This window comes from Amblyraja radiata, chromosome 29, assembly GCF_010909765.2.
Source record: "Amblyraja radiata isolate CabotCenter1 chromosome 29, sAmbRad1.1.pri, whole genome shotgun sequence".
Lineage (NCBI taxonomy): Eukaryota > Metazoa > Chordata > Chondrichthyes > Rajiformes > Rajidae > Amblyraja > Amblyraja radiata.
The window spans coordinates 34,527,632-34,548,980 of record NC_045984.1 but is presented as its reverse complement, the minus strand read 5'-3'; the positions used below and the strand labels follow the sequence as shown (position 1 = coordinate 34,548,980).

The window sequence follows — 21,349 nt, the reverse complement described above, 5'->3', positions numbered from 1 at the left end:
TAATCCTCAGAACTGCAAGCAGTCTGAAACTTGAATTCTGTTTCTTACCTTCTGTTTTCTGCACTGCAGAGTATTTCCAACATAAAAAAAAAAATTACATTAACATTTCATAATTGATGTAATTTGATATGTTTTAGTGAGTAAGTACATTTTATTTATATAGCACGTTTAAATCAACTCTCGTTGAAACCACACTTGTTCGATGCTCAATATATTCTAAAAGGAGCGCAGATGATCGTGCTTTTAATGGAATTGTAAGTTTGGCTGGTTAAGATAACTAAGCTGCGAAAGAGGGGTATTCCTAGAAAAAAAACATAATTGCAACAGCTAAAAACTGAAGTGGAACATGTTGGCACAGAAAATCTGACATACGTTTATTTTAGATGTTTGCATTTTCATGTTTCCATGCCGACATTGGGAACATTTGATTGAGAGTGCAACATCAAAGTGGCTATGAGATGTAATTTATCATTTTCTTGCTGGTTTATTGAAATTTTGTGTGCTCTTGGGATGTGAATGTGATCCAATGCAATCATTTTGTGCTTAATGAGGTTTTTTTCCCCTTTGTTTAGGATGATGATGATGAGGGAGATGATGAAGATGATGATGATGGGTTTTTTGTTCCCCATGGCTATTTGTCTGACGGAGAAGGCGCGACCAATGAGGTATGGCTTCATCAGCAGAGGCTACTAAGCCTCTGATTAATCACTCGCTTTGCTGTTAATAACGTCTGTATAATAACATGAATAACCCTAACCCTAATGCAAGTGATGCAACAAGTTATTCATTAGGTTTAATTTCTAGTTTGTGCTAAACATTGATCTTAGCTGATGCAGGATTTAAATTTAGTACGCAATGGTGAAAGAGGGAACTTGAATGCAATGATTGCATATCAAAGGAACAAAATAGAAACTTGATGGTGAGATTGGCTTGTGCTGTGTTCCAAGTATGGTCAATGATTGTGCAAATAATTCCCAGGGTGAGGTACAAGTGAATTGCCTATGCAAACCAAACCCTTTGCTTTCCCCTACCCTACTCCCAAAATAAGTATTTGAAGAAAATTAGATGCACTGCAAGATTCTTCAGTGGCTTGCCATTCCGTCCAATTAGGGGAAAATAACAACAATAAGCAGATGTTAGTATTGTGATGAATACTATTTAAATCATAATTCTTCAAAGAAAGATCAGGTAATTTTGTGTTTAACATTTGATTTGTCCAGGAGGGTGAAAATCCTGAAAAACAGAAAATCCGTCAGCGAATGAAGGCAAAAGAATGGGACGAATTAATGAAAGGAAAGAAATTTCAAGTGCTGCAACCCACCCTGCTTGGATGTTTTTGGGAGATTGACAGTGACATGCTGCACAACTCCACCATGAGGGCTCTTCAACAGTTTTCAATTCACATGTTTGAAAACCAGGCTGAAGATGAACAACTGCAGGGAATGTACAATGGGAAATTAAAAGAAGAACAAAGTAAGGAATCCTCAATCAATCTCGAATTCTGAATGCAGAGACCTGTCACTGCAACTGAAATCGAAATTGTGTAGCAATTGTTAAATTCCTTAGCATGAATAAATGTAAATGTACAACACTTTAATGGCCTGCTCCTAGACAATTAGATTGTTGGCAATCAATTTACCAAATACCCAAAGTTTTATCAGTTTACATGGACTGTCTGTAAAATTAGAAAAATGTTTTCAATCCAGGAATTATTCAGCATGCCCAAATATAACATGAATGCAGAGGCACTAATGACCACATCTTGCAAAAAAAAAGCACGCATCATTTTTGCCCTAAAATTCTGAGAGCACAGTATCAAAAGTGCCATGTTGCACGATGGGTTGATTTGTTTTAAGTGATAAGCTTAGTTCGGTCAACTGGGATAACAAAACTTTTGCTCTTCAAAGAATATAGTCTTTTGCAACTAAGTCCTGTTGAAGCTGTAGCCTAGTGACGTCTGCAAGACAGCATCTTGGTCTCTTTACTGCACTAAAATATCAGCCTTGCTATTATGTACACTTGGCTGTGGTTGTGTCTGAATCTGGAACCTTTGGATTTGGACAAGAGTACTTTGAGTTATGTTGACATTATCACTCATCTCCCAACTTTCCAGTTTTTTGCTTTACATTTGAGATCTAAACTTCTGCTCGCTGAGAAAATATTAGAAATATTAAAGAATTTGGACCAAATCCCTGATATTTCCCTTGCAAGTCGCCATAAGAATATAGTTAATTTTGGAGGTTATGTACATTTGATGGCCGAATAAAATCAAATTACAGATATTTCCATGTTTACTATAAAATCATTAATGTGTGTATGTTCTTTTGTTCAGTATTAATGAGCCTGCTTCCACTACTTCACGGAAATGTGAATGGACGAAAAGCCATTATTAAGGAGTTTCAGGAGTGGTACAAAAATAAACCACCTGCAGATGTGCTGGCACTTCCTCCTTCTGATTCATCAAGTCCTCCAGGCTCTGATGCCTCCAGACAAGAGACATCCACGGTGGATGAGGATGTGTCCATCCCATCCAAGGCAAAATTGCAACGACTTATTACAGAAAACGGAGTATATGAGAAAAGAATGGCATTCAGACTGAGGTGCTGGTATGTACATGAAGAAGTGCTGAGAAAGTTTAGGATGGAAAACCTTCCTGTTCCAGGACAATGGAATTACCTCACACAAGTCCAGTCTACAGTCAAGGAAGATAGTGCCGTTACAGCAGGAAGTGGACAGAATACTCCTAGTTTGGTTAGGGCCACGACACAATGCACACCTGGTTCAGGAAAACGAAAGCCAGCTGGAAGTATGTCCATAAAAAAGTTCATGCAGAAGTGTGTAGACACTGAAGCCGATCAGGTGAGAGATTGGCCCATTAATTGCCATTCATTTTCTTCCTGAAAAAAGTACCTCCCTTCACTGCTATCATTTGGGAGGTGGGGAGGTAAAGTGTTTAGCAACCAGGAAATCACATTTGCTTAAGTGGACTTAATCTCCCCCTCCCATTCCCATACTGACCTTTCTATCCAGGGCCTCCTCTACCGTCAGATTGAGGCCCAACGCGAATTGGAGGAACAGCACCTTGGGCAGTTTCAACCCAGTGATAGAATATTGATTTCTCTAATTTCATATGGCCCATATCTCTGTAAACCCTATTCTCTAACTTCATGTGGCCCATATCCGTGTAAACCCTTATTCTTAAACCTATTTTGTCAGCTGTCCAAATATATTTTAAACATTATAATTATGCCTGCCTCTATCGCTACCTCTGTCAGCTCACTTGCAGATTATGAATTGATACAGCACTGGAGGAAGTATTTCTTTGAGCAAAGTGGGTGAAATTCAAATAATTTTTAAAATTGTTGCATATCTATGCAAAATCAGCCTTGAACGTACGTTATTTGGATCGTTTTCTTAATTTAAAGTTGACTTTTTTTTTTTTTAAAGTCCTGTAAGTCTTTAAGAGTACATGTACAGTTAAAATGCAGTCCATCAAATGTTTTAAATTAATGTTCCAGTTTCTGTGGGTTACCTAATAGTCATTTAAAAAAAATATTTGGAACCCTGTCTGAGTTGTATTGAGCTACAAGTCTTTCCTATTTAGCACAAAAGAATCTCAGGCGACAATGAGCATAGAAACATAGAAAAAATAGGTGCAGGAGTAGGCGCTTCGAGCCATTCAATATCATGACTGATCATCCAAAATCAGTAGCTCGTTCCTGCGTTTTTCCCCATATCCTTTGATTCCTTTAGCCCTAAGAATTAAATCTAACTCTCTTGAAAACATCCAGTGAATTGGCCTCCACTGCCTTCGGTGGCAGAGAATTCCACAGATTTACAACTTTCTGTTTTTTCCTCATCTCAGTCCTAAATGGCCTACTCCTTATTCTTAAACTAACTCCTGGTTCTGGACTCCGCCAACATGAACATTTTTCCTGCATCTACCCTGTCCAATCCCTTAAGAATTTTATATGTTTCTATAAGATTTCCTCTCATCCTTCTAAATTCTAGTGAATACAAGCCCAGTCGGCCCATTCTTGGATCATATTCTGGGAACTAACCTGGTGAACCTATGCTGCACTCCCTCAATAGCAATAGCAAGAGCAGAGACTCGTCGATTGATTACCTTGGGTGAAATGCAGTCATCTAGAGCATTTAAAAAAACAAAAACTTGTGGGAACAAATTGCACTGTAGTGGTTTGTGTAAATTATAAAATATTTTGCAATGCTTGATCTTTTTTAAAGGTCAACTGCACAATTTATATGTTTTTAAACAGCCATTTCTGCTTTGGAATCTTTGTTCTAAAAATGGATAAATCACATTTCTTAACCTCAACTTCAAGCCGACATCTATGTGACACTTACGTGAAAGGTTGCCATTTCAGTTTTGTAATGTTGGTCTGTTCTCATTAATCATTCTGCACACTGTTAATTTACTAAATCGTGTCTTGAACTGGGAAACTAGATTTACTCTGCCACCCTGTTGGGAGGTTTGCAATTTAGAAACTTTGCACTAAAATATTGACTAAAATAAACAAATGCTGGGGGCACTCAGTAGGTTAGAGAGTATCTATTGAAAGAGACCGTTAACATTTCAGTTCTGATAAAGACAATAATCTGGAAAATAAGAGGGATCTAGGGTGGAGGTCACAAAGAAGGGTCTGTGATAGGATAGAAACCAAGGTTGTCAGATGAGATAACTATTAGTGCAGTTGGAGAGGGAAATCTGGAGACATGTAAATAGTGGAACATTAATGAGGACAGTTCGGGGTAAGAAAACAATTCTAAGTTATAGAAACAGCAGTTGGTGGAAATAGAAGAGAATGTTGGAGATATCCAGCAGATCAGCCAGCATCTTAAGAGAGAAAATATATAAACAACACAGGCAAAATGACCTTGTATCAGTTCTGAAACAAACAGGAAAAACTGGTTATCTGAAATTGTTAAACTTGTTATTGACTCTTGAGGGCTGCAAGATGGTGTTATGCCTAGAGCATTGATTGGGCTTTTTTTAACTTCTACTGTAGAGTAAATTCTCGTTATAAAGGCTTGTGGGTGGTGCGGGCAGCAAGCACTAACCGGTGGGTGCGTGAACCGGAGGTGACGTGGTCAATTATCGGTAGGTCAGTCAGCTATAATCAAAATCTATTACAAAAAAGTCCGTTAAATCGAGGGTTTACTGCATTTCAACTGAGGTCAGAATGGGGCGGTGAATTACAGTGACTGACATATGAAAGAATGGATCGACTGGGTTTATAGTCACTGGAATTTAGAAGGATGAGAGGAGATCCTAGAAACATATAAAATTCTTAAGGGATTGGACAGGCGAGATGCAGGAAAAATGTTCCCGATGTTGGGGGAGACAATAGGTGCAGGAGAGGGCCATTCGGCCCTTCGAGACCGCCATTCAATGTGATCATGGCTGATCATCCACAATACATAGATACATAGAAAATAGGTGCAGGAGTAGGCCATTCGGCCCTTCGAGCCTGCACCGCCATTCAATATGATCATGGCTGATCATCCAACTCAGTATCCCGTACCTGCCTACTCTCCATACCCCCTGATCCCTTTAGCCACAAGGGCCACATCTAACTCCCTCTTAAATATAGCCAATGAACTGGCCTCAACTACCCTCTGTGGCAGAGAGTTCCAGAGATTCACCACTCTCTGTGTGAAAAAGTTTCTTCTCATCTCGGTCCTAAAGGATTTCCCCCTTATCCTTAAGCTGTGACCCCTTGTCCTGGACTTCCCCAACATCGGGAACAATCTTCCTGCATCTAGCCTGTCCAACCCCATAAGAATTTTGTATGTTTCTATAAGATCCCCTCTCAATCTCCTAAATTCTAGCGAGTATAAGCCAAGTCTATCCAGTCTTTCTTCATATGAAAGTCCTGACATCCCAGGAATCCGTTCCTTCTCCCCATACCTCTTGATTCCACTAGCCCTAAGAGCTCGATTTAACTCTCTTTTGAATGCATCCAGTGAATCGTCCTCCACTGCCTTCTGAGGCAGAGAATTCCACAAATTCACAATTCTGTGTGAAAAAGTTTTTCATCATCTCAGTTCTAAATGGCCTACCCCTTATTCTTAAACTGTAGCCCCTGGTTCTGGACTCCCCCAACATCGGGAACATGTTTCCTGTATCTAGCGCGTCCAATCCCTTAATAATTTTATGTTTCTATAAGATATCCTCTCATCCTTCTAAATTCCAGTGAATACAAGCCCAGTCGCTCCATTCTTTCATCATATGACAGTCCCAACATTCCGGGAATTAACCTCGTGAACCTATGCTGCACTCCCTCAATAACAAGAATGTCCATCCTCAAATTAGGAGGCCAAAACTGCACACAATACTCCATTTGTAGTCTCACCAGAGCCCTGTACAACTGCAGAAGGACCTCTTTGCTCCTATACTCAACTCCTCCTTATGAAGGCCAACATGCCATTAGCTTTCTTCACTGCCTGTTATACCTGTATGCTTACTTTCAGTGACTGATGTACTGCGACACCCAGGTGTCGTTGCACATCCCATTTCCCTAACCTGACACCATTCAGATAATACAAAATTGCTGGGGAAACTCAGCGGGTGCAGCAGCATCTATGGAGCGAAGGAAATAGGCGACGTTTCGGGCCGAAACCCTTCTTCAGACGAAGGGTTTCGGCCCGAAACGTCGCCTATTTCCTTCGCTCCATAGATGCTGCTGCACCCGCTGAGTTTCCCCAGCAATTTTGTGTACCTTCGATATTACAGCATCTGCAGTTCCCTTTTGAACACCATTCAGATAATAATCTGCCTTCCTGTTCTTGCCTCCAAAGTGGATAACCTCACATTTATCCACATATTGCATGCATCTGCCCACTCACCCAACCTAGCCGTGTCACTCTACGTCCTCATAGCATCCTCCTCACAGTTCACACTGCCACCCAGCTTTGTGTCACCTGCAAATTTGCCAATGTTACTTTTAATTCCTTCATCTAAATCATTTGTATTGTAAATAGCTGCGGTCCCAGCAGCGAGCCTTGTGGCACCCCATTAGTCGCTGCCTGCCATTCTGAAAGAAACCTGTTAATCCCTACTCTTTGTTTCCTGACTGCCAAGCAATTTTCTATCCATGTCAATACCCTACCCCCAATATCATGTGCTCTAATTTCACCCACTAATCTCCTGGGTGGAACTTTATCAAAGGCTTTCTGAAAGTCCAGGTACACTACATCCACTTGCTCTCCCTTGTCCATTTTACTTGCTACATCCTCAAAATATTCCAGAAGATTTGTCAAGCATTATTTCCCTTTCGTAAATCCATGCTGACTTGGACCGATCCTGTTACTGCTATCCAAATGCGCCACTAATACATCTTTGATAATCGACTCCAGCATCTTCCCCACCACCGATGTCAGGCTACCTTGTTTTCTCTCTCCCTCCTTTCTTTAAAAGTGAAATGACATTAGCTACCCTCCAATCCCCAGGAACTGATCCAGAATCTATAGAACATTGGATAATTATCACCAATGTGTCCACGATTTCTCGAGCCACCTCCTTAAGTACCCTTGGATACAGACCATCAGGCCCTGTGGATTTGTCAGCCTTCAGTCCCATCAGTCTGCCCAACACCATTTCCAGACTAATGTGAATTTCCTTCAGTTCCTCGTCACCCTATGTCCTCTGTCCCTTAGTACAGCTGGAAGATTGTGTCTTCCTCAGTGAAGACAGAACCAAAGTACCTGTTCAACTCGTCTGCCATTTCGTTGTTCCCCATAATAAATTCACCTGTATCTGTCTTCAAAGGACCCACATTTGTCTTAACTAATTTTTTTCTCTTCACATACCGAAATAAGCTTTTACTACCCTCCTTTATATTCTTGGCTAGCTTACCTTCATACTTCATCTTTTCTCCCCATATTGTCTTTTTAGTTACCTTCTGTAGATCTTTAAAAGTTGCCCAATCTTCTGGCTTCCTGCTCATCTTTACTATGTTATACGTCTCCTCTTTTATTTTTATACTGTCCTTGACTTCCCTTGTCAGCCACGGTCGCCTCTTACTCCCCTTAATCTTTTTTCCTCTTTGGAATTAAATAATCCTGCATTTTCTGGATTATACCCAGAAATACCTGCCATTGCTGTTCCACAGTCATCCCTGCTAGGGTCCCTTTCCAGTCAACTTTGGCCAGCTCCTCCCTCATGCTAACATAGTCCCCTTTGTTCAACTGCAATACTGACACTTCTGATTTACCCTTCTCCCTCTTATATTGCAGATTAAAATTTATCATGTTATGGTCACTACCTCCTAATGGTTCCTTTACCTTGAGTTCCCTTATCAAATCTGGTTAATTACACAACACTAAATCCAGAATTGCCTTCTCCCTGGTAGGCTCCAGTACAAGGGTCGCTTTGCAGTCAACTTTGGACAGCTCAATAAACAAGAGACAATAGGTACAGGAGTAGGCCATTCGGCCCTTCGAGCCAGCATCGCCATTCAATGTGATCCTGGCTGATCATCCACAATCAGTATCCTGTTCCTGCCTTCACCCCATATCCCCTGACTCCACTATTTTTAAGAGCCCTATCTAGCTCTCTCTTCAAAGTATCCAGAGAACCGGCCTCCACTGCCCTCTGATGCAGAGAATTCCATTGACTCACAACTGTGTGAAGAAGTGTTTCCTCGTCTCCGTTCTAAATGGCTTACCCCTTATTCTTAAACTCTGGTTCTGGACGCCCCCACCATCGGGAACATGTTTCCTGCCTCTAGCCTGTCCAAACCTTTAATAATCTCATATGTTTCAATAAGATAGCCTCTCATCCTTCTAAATTCCAGAGTATACAAGCTCCTCCCTCATGCCAACATAGTCCCCTTTGTTCAACTGCAAGACTGACACTTCCGATTTTACCTTCTCCCTCTCAAATTGCAGATTAAAACTTAACGTATTATGGTCACTACCTCCTAATGGTTCCTTTACCTTGAATTCCCTTATCAAATCTGGTTAATTACATAAGATGTTTCTATGTTTCTATGTAAGAGAGTTGGATACAGCTCTTAAGGCTAACGGAATCAAGGGATTTGGGGAGAAAACAGGAATGGGGTACTGATTCTGGATGATCAGACGTGATCATATTGAATTGCGGTGCTGGCTCGAAGGGCCAAATGGCCTACTCCTGCACCTATTTTCTATGTGACAGAAGACTGGAAGCACAATGCACACTTACGGATGAGAGGTACTTTGAGAAGCAGTCTCCTCGTCTGCATTTGGATTCTCTATTGCAGATTGACCACATTGTGAGCACTGAATGCATTGTGTTAAACAGGAAGAAGTGCATGTGAATTCCTGCTTTACCTGCAAGGAGTGTTTGAGACCCTGGAACAGCATATGGAAAAGAGCAGTGTTGTAGCTCCTCCAATAGTTGCATGGAAGGTGCTGTGAGAAAGGGAGTGGTTGATGGCTTGGGCTGGGGGTGATGATGTCTGGTTGAATCTTGTTGAAGGTGACTGGAATTACGATCCGTTGAATGTGGCAGCTGACAGTGGGGAAGATAAAGAGGAGGAGAACCCTACCTTTGCAGTGAATGGGAGAAGAGGTGAAAAGTGGGATATAAAGGAGGTATGAGAAAGATTGGGGAAATAAACCATCTCAGAAGCATGGTGTGGAAAGACCCATTGAAAGACATGTGAGAACAGATATGAAAAAGATATTCTGGATTAGTGAAAAAGACTCCTTGCAGGAAGCAGTGTGGAAAATGAAGAGGTGGGGGGCTCAGACATTGATTGCTAGCCTATCCCTTGATGGCAGACCAGGGATGGGAAAATACCAGAGACTAGAAAATGAGACCAATAAAGTATACAACTTTTCTGTAAGATTGCAGTAGCAGCGTTAGTATACTTATAATGTTCCAGGAAAGAGGGTGGGTGTCCGAGTGGGCTTGAAATTATAACTGTTCCATGCAGCCAGTGTTTGGGCCCGTGCAAATTTCCTGAGCAACACCTTTTGATTTGGCAAAAGTTGAGTTAAAGGCGAGGTTGTGCATGGAAACTAAGTTTAGTAATAATAGAGTTGCTATCTGTTTAATGTAAAGGTTGAAGGCTGTACTTCTGTATGTACATATCTATGTTCTGTATGGTGGTTGAAGCAAGAGAAGCTCTATATTCCTGAGGTGATTTCTCCCTCACCCCTAACTGAGCCATCAGAGGATCGATAACTTTTTTTGTCCAGCATCTGCTTCATGGTTAAAGCTCCATTGGGTGGTGGGGTTAAGAAGATAAAGCAGGTTCATGTCGATGTTGGACGTGTATGACACTCAATTTATGTCTGGAAATATTTCCATAATCTCTGAGGCGGGTGAGGTTGAAGAGCCTGCCATCTGATCTAGTACGCAGATAGATCCCCTCTGTTGCAGTGCCGAAGGCATGTTTCAGGAGCAGAGCGAAGAAAATCCCAAAGAGTGTGGAAGCGAGGACGCAGCCTTGTTTGATGTCAATGGGCTCTGCCGATGTCGAAGGGCTCAGAGAAGCTGCCATTGAACTGCACTGTCCCCTTCGTGTTGATGTGGAAGGATTCTATCATGCTCTGCAGTTTTGGTGAGCAGCCGATCTTTGGCAGAGCCTTAAATAGGCCATCTCTGTTGACGAGGTCAAACGCCTTGGTGAGGTCAATGAAAGCAACATACAGGGGCATCCGCTGTTCTCTGCACTTCTCCTGGAGCTGGCGAAGGGAGAAGACCATGTCTACTGTTGATCTTCCAGCTCGGAAACCGCACTGTGACTCTGGGTAGACATGTTCTGCAGGCGGATTAAGATGACCTGAGCAAAGACCTTGCCGACGATGTTGAGGAGGGAGATGCCTCTGCTTGTTGCAGTCGCTTCTCTCGCCTTTGTTCTTGTCGAGGGTAATGATCGTGGCATCCCTCATGTCTTGCGGTACAGCTCCTTCTTGCCAGCACTGGCAGAGGACTTCATACAAAGGAAGCAGTAAGGTAGTCTTGCAATGCTTGATCAGGTCAGGGGGAATCCCGTCGCTGCCTGGGGCCTGGCCTGGAGGGGGAATCCCGTCGCTGCCTGGGGCCTGGCCTGAGGCCAGTCTGTCAATGGCCTTGCTGAGCTCTTCTACCGTCGGCTCTGCATCTAACATCCATGGTCGGCAGGCACTCGATGGCATCAAGGGCTGAGGGAGGACAGTGTTCTCTCTCGAGTAGAGGTCGGAGTAGTTTTCCACCCATCTCTCCATCTGCTGGCATTCGTCTGATTACTTCCCCAGTGGAGTATTTGAGGGAGGATGTCTTGCTCTGGACTGGTCTTAATGCCATCGTACATTCCCCTGATGTTCCCTGATATGGCAGCCGTCTGTGTCCAGTAGTCATTGGCGCAACGCCTATGTGGAATTCTCTGCCTCAGAGGGCGATGGAGGCAGGTTCTCTGGATGCTTTCAAGAGAGAGCTAGATAGGGCTCTTAAAAATAGCGGAATCAGGGGATATGGGGAGAAGGCAGGAACGGGGTACTGATTGGGGATGATCAGCCAAGGTCACATTGAATGGCGATGCTGGCTGGAAGGGCCAAATAGCCTACTCCTGTACCTATTGTCTATTGCCTGGCAGTCTGCTGAACCTTGCTCCTGGCAGCTCTGAGGATCTGCAGGTTCTTCTCATTAGCTGACCACTTGTACTCGGATAGGGCGGCGCGTTTGGCTTCGATGACGGGAGTCATCTCGGTCGACTTGTCCTCAAACCAGTCGTGCGTCTTCGAGGTCTTAGAAACATAGAAACATAGAAAATAGGGGCAGGAGTAGGCCATTCGGCCCTTCGATCAGGTCATTCGGTCTTCTTCCCAAAGCTAGCCAAGGCACGGTGTCCCGCAGAATTTCCCACTTCTCTGTTGCAGAGTCTCCAGGACACGAGGTGCCAAGTTCTCTCTCAAAAGCCTCTGCAAATTGTTGCACGAGATCTGGATGGGGCATGTTGCTGACATCGATGCGGACCGTGGCGGGACAGCACCTTATTGGCTGGGGGCCGCCCATCAACCTCTGGCGCCTCACTTTACGCCAATCTAGCGATAACTTATAACCGGTAACTGTTGCTGCCCGTGTTGTATCGACGCCGCAGGTGAAGCTGGAGTGTCCTCTCCAGGTTGTAGGTGTAGGTTTGCAGGTGATGTGTAGTCGAATGCAAGCCTAGGCGATGTCATATGGAGGACAGGCTGTTGCCCATGCAGCACGTCCCCCCTCTCCATGTCGCTGATCGATCCAAAGGAATAGCAGGGCCGTTACAGTTTGGCACCACGCCGTCGCAGGGGCTGCCAGATCGAGGATGTGGACAACGACGAACTGCCTTAAATGCCCCTGTCCCACTTAGGAAACCTGAACGGAAACCTCTGGTAACATTGCACCCCACCCAAGGTTTCTGTGAGGTTCCCGGAAGTTTTGGTCACTCTTCTTAATAGTCGAAAGTGGTTTCCGCGTAGTCGAGGCTTCTTCTATGTTTCTGCGATTATTTCAACAAAATCAAAACCGGCCTCGACTATAAATAGGTTGCCGTTTGATCGAAGCCAGTGGAGTCGGGTTGCTGTTTATTAAAAGGCAATCTCCTTCGCTGTCCGGCCATTTTGATTGGCTCTTTGGAGTTTTCATCAAAGATCCTATAGGATCTTCCCCCTTCTCTCTCCCCTTCCCCCCCCCCCCCCCCCCCCCCCTTCTCTAAAGGACTTACCGTGCTTTGTGGCAGCCGTTTACCTTCCTCTTCATCGCGCAGACAGCGCTCCTCCGCTGTCCCTGGCCCCCACCTTCGCGATGTGTTTGTGTGTGTGTATGTGTGGTCAGTAGCAAAGATCCTGTAGGATCTTTGGTCAGTAGTTGCAGCTCACGCTTCGGTCGAGGCTTTCCAGGCGAGTGACCAAAACCTCTGGCGACTCATGGAAACCTTGGGTGGGGTGCAAGGTCACCAGAGGTTTCCGTTCAGGTTTCCTAAGTGGGACAGGGGCATAAGGGGCTCCGATTCCGGATTTTCTTGAGGTTTACTCCAGGAGCCTTTTCCATGACTGGATATGGCCACATGCCCGATAGAAGCGGTCCATCAGTGACTGTAGTTCCTGCTGGGTGTGGGACACAACTGCGGCGTCATCGGCAAACAACATGTCTCTGATGAGAGCTTCACGTACTTTTGTCTGCTCTGTGGGCAGGTGTTATGGAGAGCTGACATCTGGGAGGAGAACCATCGGCTGCCCCCAGCCAAGAACTAGTATCTTGATGGCCAATGATGTGTGTGTGTGGCACAGTGGTTTAGCTGGTAATGCAGATGCCTTGCCCGACAGTGATCCAGGTTCAATTTTGATTTCTGGTTCTGCGTGTATAATTTGCATGTTCTCTGTGACAATGTGGGTGTCCGCCCACAACCTGGAGACGTGCAGATCGGTAGGTTAATTGGCTATAGTTAATTACTCCTAGCCTAGGTAGAAGAATGGGAGTGAAATGGATGGTGACGGGGAAATTGGTGAGGGAATGGGATTGTTTAGAGAAGTGCATCAGACTCAATGGATCAAATGTCCTCATTGTAAGAAATTGTAAATTTTACAGGGTATTTAAGGCAGATGACGGGTCTGTTCCTGTACACCAGTTCCTACCAGTAAAATCATGTGGCAGTAAAGGTGAGGGGTTATTAACATGTGAAGAAAATGATTAAAATTAACTTTGTCTCTGCTCAAACTTATCCACCATGGATAGAATAAGATTAATATACCTGTCAATTAGTAATGTCATGGAACTGATTTCTTGAGTAGCAAGATAAAAATTATGTTAGTGAACAGATTGATTTCGTTTTCCCCTTGCCATGATCAGGTTGAAAGAGTTCAATTTAAAGTTTGGCTTTGAAGTTCCAATAGCCTCAAGCCCCTGTCCCACTGTACGAGGTAATTCACGAGTTCTCCCGAGTTTTCCCCTGATTCGAACTCGTAGAATGTCCATAGCGGATCCATAGGAGTTTGTGGATATCTCGCAGCGGCTCGTAATGCTAACGGCAGGTACTCGGGGAAACCCGGTAACATGTGAAGATTTTTCAACACTGAAAAATATCCACGAGTAAAAAAATACTGGTGATGAAAAATATTGTTACTCTTTACTCTTAGTTATTTCGTGGGCAGACCGTAGTAGACTCGTAGATAATTTGCCATCAACTAACGAAAAAAACATAAGAATTCTGCCCAATGCGCTTTTAAAATTAGATGAAAAATGACACTTTTCACATTTAAATATCACTTGCCTTTAGTCTTTCAGACCTACAGATACTGAGGAGAAAGGGTTGTTTTCTGTCCAGTTGCCATGAGTACGACGGAACAGATGCCTTAATCAGTTAATGTCAGCACCGATAAAAACTAGTCACGTGGGAGTCATGATTTGTATCGACCAGACACGTCACCTATTCCTTCTCTCCAGAGATGTTGCCTGACTCACCCGCTGAGTAACTCCAGCTTTCTCTCTTTCTCTCTCTGTTCCTACTGCGAATCTAAAACATTTCTCCCCTAGCCCCCGGTGGTGTGTGAATGTAACCGGGCTGGGGAAGGCAGCGAGCAATGCAAGCGTGGAACAAATTGTTGATTTGGAAAGGCATGTTGCGCTCTCTCTCTCCCCGCTGCGATCGTCTCTCTTGGGGGCCAAAGGGATGGAGGATATGGGAGCAAAACGCTCCCCTTAAAGTGGAGGGGGAATCATGTGATCAATTTTCCACTCGTGGCTACTCGTAGTTGGGTCAAGAGAGCTTTTGGGTAAACTCGGGAGAGCTCTTGGGTAAACTCGCATCGTGGGACGGCCTTCACTCTTGCACAAGGCATGCAAGCTGACATGAGGAATGAGACTAATTTTATATTCTGATTTCGGTTGTAGGCTGAAATAATGGAGACTGATGGTTTTCAGGCAGATACAGAAGATGACGATGAAGCAGATTGTGTAATTGTTGATGTACAGATGAACAAGCCTATGCCAAACGATAAAGGTACATGTTTTGCTTGCATAAAGTTTCCTCCTTTGCAACACTAATAGTGTATTTTTGCAAGACCAAGTGTTTTAAACAGATTTGCGCTTATTTTTGTTTTCATTCACTTTTATATTCTTGTGCCACGTCCCATGTTTGTCCAATTGTCCATTACAGCATAACTCACTAAAACTTAGTTATAAATGTGCACCACTGGTTTTTTTTTCTCTCTCTCTGCAACTGGTGGTCCGGCACCTCCTTTAATCCAGACAAAATTATGAGAGTGCACTTTAAATTCCCCCTGGAAGTTGTCACCCTGTCCTTATCAATAGACAATAGGTGCAGGAGTAGGCCATTCGGCCCTTCGAGCCAGCACTGCCATTCAATGTGATCATGGCTGATCATCCCCAATCAGTACCCCGTTCCTGCCTTCACCCCATATCCCCTGACTGCTATTTTTAAGAGCCCTATATAGCTCTCGCTTGAAAGCATCCAGAGAACCTGCCTCCACCGCCCTGGAGGCAAAGAATTCCACAAACTCACCATTCTGTGAGAAAAAGTATTTCCTCGTCTCCATTCTAAATGGCTTACACCTTATTCTTAAACTGTGGCCCCTAGTTCTGGTCTCCCCCAACATCGGGAACATGTTTCCTGCCTCTAGTGTGGCCGAGCCCTTAACAATCTTATATGTTTCAATGAGATACCTCTCATCCTTCTAAACTCCAGAGTGTACAAGCCCAGCTGCTCCATTCTCTCAGCATATGACAGTCCCGCCATCCCGGGAATTAACCTTGTAAACCTACGGTGCACTCCCTCAATAGCAAGAGTGTCCTTCCTCAAATTAGGGACCAAAACTGCACACAATACTCTAGGTGTGGTCTCACTAGGGCTCTGTACAACTGCAGAAGGACCTCTTTGTTCCTATATTCGATTCCTCTTGTTCTAAAGACCAACATGCCATTCGCATCCTTCACTGCCTACTGTACCTGCATGCTTACTTTCATAGACTGATGTACAAGGACCCCCATATCCCATTGTACTTCCCCTTTTCCCAACGATGACATCTAGATAGTAATCTGCCTTCCTGTTTTTGCTACTAAAGTGGATAACCTCACATTTATCCGCATTAAACTTCATCAGCCATGCATCTGCCCACTTCCCCACCCTGTCCAAGTCGCCCTGCATTCTCATAGCATCCTCCTCACAGTTCACACTGCCACACAGCTTTGTGTCATCTGCAAATTTGCTAATGTTACTTTGAATCCCTTCATCCAAATCATTGATGTATATTATAAACAGCTCCGGTCCCAGGACCGAGCCTTGCGGTACCCCACTAGTCACTGCCTGCCATTCTGAAAGGGACCCGTTAATCCCTACTCTTTGTTCAAGAAGGAACTGCAGATGCTGGAAAATCGAAGGTACACAAAAATGCTGGAGAAACTCAGCGGGTGCAGCAGCATCAAATGCACCCACTGAGAATCCCTACTCTTTGTTTCCTGTCTGCCAACCACTTCTCTATCCATGTCAGCACTCTACCTCCAATACCATGTGCCCTATTTCTGCCCACTAATCTCCTATGTGGGACCTTATCAAATGCAAAGTCCAGGCACACTACATCCACCGTCCATTTTCCTAGTTACATCTTCAAAAAATTCCAGAAGATTAATCAAGCATGATTTCCCCTTCGTAAATCCATGCTGACTCGGACCAATCCTGTTACTGCTATCCAAAGCCACTGTTCGGCTATCTCATCTTTTATAATTGACTACAGCATCTCCCCCACCACTGATGTCAGGCTAACTGGTCTATAATTCCCTGTTTTCTCTCTCCCACCTTTCTTAAAAAGTGGGATAACATTAGCTACCCTCCAATCCACAGGAACTGATCCTGTGTCTATAGAACATTGGAAAATTATCACCAATGCATCCACGATCTCTAGAGCCACTTCCTTAAGTACCCTGGGATGCAGACCATCAGGCCCTAGGGATTTATAAGCCTTCAGTCCCATCAGTCTATCCAACACCATTTCCTGCCTAATGTGGATTTCCTTCAGTTCCTCTGTCACCCCAGATCCTCTGGCCGCTACTATATCAGGAAGATTGTTTGTGTCCTCCTTAGTGAATCTGCCATTTCCTTGTTCCCCATAATAAATTCACCTTTTTCAGTCTTCAAGGGTCCAACTTTGGTCTTAACTAATTTTTTCCTCTTCACATACCTAAAGAAGCTTTTGCTATCCTGCTTTATATTCTTGGCTAGCTTACCTTCATACCTCATCTTTTCTCCCCGTATTGTCTTTTTAGTTATTTTCTGGTGTTCTTTAAACATTACCCAATCCTCTTGCTTCCCCCGCTCATCTTTGCTACGTTGTACTTCTTCGCTTTAATTTTTATACTGTCCCTGACATCCCCTTTCAGCCATGGTCTTCCCTTTCTCCCCTTGGAATCCTTCTTCCTCCTCGGAATGAACTGATCCTGCACCTTCTGTATTATTCCTAGAAACACCTGCCATTTTTGTTCCACTGTCATCCCTCCTAGTGTATCTTTCCAGTCAACTTTGGCCAGCTCCTCCCTCATAGCCCCATAGTCCCCTTTATTCAACTGCAACACTGACACCTCCGATCTACTCTTCTCCCTCTCCAATTGTAGATTAAACCTGACCATGTTATGGTCACTGCCTCCTAATGGTTCATTAACCTCGAGGTCCTTTATCAAATCCGGTTCATTACATAACACTAAATCCAGAATTGCCTTCATCCTGGTAGGCTCCAATACAAGCTGTTCAAAGAATCCCGTCCCTTGCTAAGGTTTCAAATACTTGTTGCATATCTTGTTTTTTATCTAAGTTACAGAATGTCACTTGGCAGGTTCTCTATTTGAAAACTTAATTAAAAACTTTTTTTAAAAGCCAAGTACTGATTTGCATTTCTGGTGGGTGTTCCAATGTGATGGCTTGCACATCTCAAACACAGGTCTTTGTGGTATGCTTGTTTTTAGCGAAAGATTGTATAAACTTTGTGTTCTTTTGCCACTTTATTTGAATATGCATGGGAGTTTACATTACTATTTGTTCCTGACGATGTTTCTCTTTCCCCATTTGCCTTCAGAGTGTGACAAGGCGCCTGAAGATTTGTGCTCTTTGTTGGTCAAGCGTGAGAAGCCTGTGGAATTGTGTTACCAATTGGCACCTGACATCCTGCCTCCAGAACTGATCGCAGAACTGGCTGCTGATGAGACGATGGACATTGAACCCTGTGAAAATGCTGCTGTCAACTCCCCCCACCATACCTGAATCGAGATATATATGTGTGTATATATATATACTAATAGCTTTATGTACGTAGGGTGCTCTTTTTCTCTTTAGAAACTTTTTAAAAACATTTTCTGTATCATTTCATAAACTTAATACTTGAAGTTCTGTAAAAAAATAAATAAAATGGCACTTTTGCAACAAAATTGTGATTTTCTAATTAAAAAAATTAACGCGTATCATTGGAAATGTTGGCATTAATAAACACCCAGTTATGTACAATGCAAAAGCTTGACATCTGACATTTGAAACATTACTTTTGGATTTTCTGAAAATGGACGCACCGAAGGTTATTAGATGTAGATTATAGTTTGACATTTATTGCCTTATCAGTCCCCTTGCAAATTATGTTCAGTATTGAATAAGAAACCTTGTCTGTAATGCTATTTACTTAATCTATTTTTGAAACTTTTTGTATTTAAATACTGTCATTCATATTTACTTATTCTCCCCATCAACTCCTTACAGCATCCTCTCGAACATGATCTCTGCAAAATACTTAATAAATCTGCATGTAATTTAATTGGAAGGAGGTTAGTCATAGATTTATGTGGCAACAGCACAGAAAGTTGCCCATCGTGCCATTAGCCTGCTTTTGGACAATATTTTTCTAAACCTTTCCTATCTATGTATCTGGCTGTACAATTTAATTAAAGTTGCTGATTAGTCAGAATAAGTCCTGATAGATTGGTTCTGAAGGTGTAGTTACTGTATCATTTTCACTATTATACTGATGAAAATGAGTAGATTTTACTGTTAATTTAAGGTGGCACTTTTGTGTCACTGTTTTTCCATATGTATACTGGCCCAGTCGTCATGAACATCAAAGGTGGCAGAGTGCTGAAGTAACCATGTGTCAGGCGCATCTCTGGAGAACATGGATCTGTGGTATTGGGTCAAGACCCTTCTTCAGACTGAACAGTCATGTTGTGAACACATCAAATAATTTTCACCTGTTGCTTTGTGCATTCTCATCCCTGGCAGCCACCTTGCCAAAGTATGAATATCAAGATGTCAAGTGGGAGATTGTAATATGAAACACTATGTTGGGGAAGTCCAGAACTAGGGGGTCACAGTTTGAGGATAAGAGGGAAGTCTTTTAGGACCGAGATGAGAAAATCATTTTTTACACAGGGAGTGGTGAATCTGTGGAATTCTCTGCCACAGAAGATAGTTGAGGCCAGTTCATTGGCTATATTTAAGAGGGAGTTAGTTGTGGCTAAAGGGATCAGGGGGTATGGAGAGAAGGCAGGGATGGGATACTGAGTTGGATGATCAGCCATGATCATATCGAATGGCGGTGCAGGCTCGAAGAACCGAATGGCCTACTCCTGCACCTATTTTCTATGTTACTAGTATTTCCGAAAGGGAGAGGTAAAAATGACTGGATCTGTGAGCCTGAATATAAAGGAATAAGGTGACTTGGCAGCTTTATGAAGTCAGGTCACAGAGCAGCCATTACATATATGAAGGGGAGGAGGAGATTAATCATTGTTGAATCAATGAATTAAAATATAAAGGATTTATGGGGGGGAAAGGCAACTTCATGAAGTCGGGTCACAGAGCAGCTAGTTTCACTGAGATGTAGAAACGAAAAACTGCAGGTGCTGGTTCATACCATAGACACAAGTGTTGTAGTAACTCAGCGGGTCAAGCATCTCCTCTGGAGGAAAAAGATAGGTGACACTTCAGGTTGGGACACCTGGTCTGAAGAAGGGTCCTGACCTAAAATGCCCTCTATCCTTTTTCTCGCCAGATTCTGCCTGACTCGCTGAGTTACTCCAGCAATTTGTATCACTAGAGTTTCACTGAATATTGAAAAGCTCAAGGGCTAAACAACCCTCATTAAAATGTTCCTTTTAATGAATTTGGGATTAACTCAATGAGCTGCATAGGAAGTAAAAGATTGTGGCGCGGCGATAAGCCTGAAATGAAGGCGAGGAGCCAGGTTTTTTGGGAGGAATTTTATTAGTTCTCTTGTCCAGTCGGGTCTGCATGAGGATGATCGCGCCTAAAACCCTGCCCTTTATCCCTGTAGCTAAGAGCCGCCCCCGGACTAGTCCATGCCCGTGCCGAGGGGTTTGATAGTGGAATGGTCCGACTCTTGGAAGCCGTCACAGGACCCCCCACCAGAACAAGAGGCACGAAACGCACCGGCGGCCATACAGCCTGACTGGACCGCGAACGGAAGTTGGCCAACAGAGGACAATGGAGGGAGCCATGAAGGGGGTTGACCTCGCGGCTGGGCAGTGGGGGGGTGACCTGTCCAAATGTGCCGGCTTTAACCAGTCAATCGACACTGCCTCCCCCCCCCCTCCCGCCATGTCCAACACAAAGGTCTGTCCGTGCTCCAGCACCCAGAACGGGACCTCATGGCCTCTGGAGCGCCGTCCGGTGGGCATCAGGGCGCAGGAAAACCGGGGCAGTCCCGGAGGGCCGATGGCACGTGCGGACGGAATGCCAACTCGCTCACGAAGGCGCTGTAGGCCCCAGCGCCGAAGACACAAACTCCCTGGGCACCGCGAGTGGTGACCAGTAAACGAGCTCCGCTGAAGACGAGGCCAAGTTCTCCTTAGGCGCAATTCGCATGCCCAACAAGACCCACGGCAGTGCGTCCATGCAGTCCGGGCCCGAGAGTCACGCCTTCAGCGCTACCTTGAGCTGCCGGTGGAACCTCTCCACCAGGCCATTTGCCTGTGGGTGATAGACCGTGGTGTGGTGCAGCCGCACACCCAACAGGTGAGCCATGACCGATCACAGCTCATAGTATATTTATATTAAATGTATCTTGTATTGAAAAGAAGTTATATTTTAAAAAGTAGCCTGTCAGTGTCGTGGTTTTCAAGACTCATAGTTTGGGCAAGATGACACAGACACGGAGAATTCTTCAAGAAGACGAAAAGCCTTTATTTGCACAAATTTGGGCTTGGAACATTCAGAGACACCATGGCTTGGCCACTCCAAATGTTATTCGATTCATAATTTCAGACAGCATTTTATTACAGTTTCAGTCCTTATCTTTGGCTGCTTAGCATGCATGTTTTACTAACTTTAATCTCTCACTGTCCTTGCACTTTACCTCTAATTTCTGAGCCTAC

General features: G+C 43.8%; 1 protein-coding gene across 4 annotated transcripts in view; it reads left to right on the top strand.

Annotated features, from left to right (window-relative positions):
• chaf1a (chromatin assembly factor 1 subunit A) overlaps positions 1–18,480 on the top strand; it is a 77,033-nt gene extending 58,553 nt beyond the window's left edge. For all 4 annotated transcript variants that reach the window (XM_033047286.1, XM_033047285.1, XM_033047283.1 and 1 more), the window contains 5 exons: positions 573–665; positions 1,221–1,473; positions 2,333–2,859; positions 14,858–14,966; positions 18,049–18,480. In XM_033047286.1, coding sequence (XP_032903177.1) covers positions 573–665; positions 1,221–1,473; positions 2,333–2,859; positions 14,858–14,966; positions 18,049–18,233 — 1,167 coding nt within the window. In that variant the 3' untranslated portion in view covers positions 18,234–18,480. The remainder of the gene's footprint in view (positions 1–572; positions 666–1,220; positions 1,474–2,332; positions 2,860–14,857; positions 14,967–18,048) is intronic.
• The last annotated feature ends 2,869 nt before the right edge of the window (positions 18,481–21,349 follow it).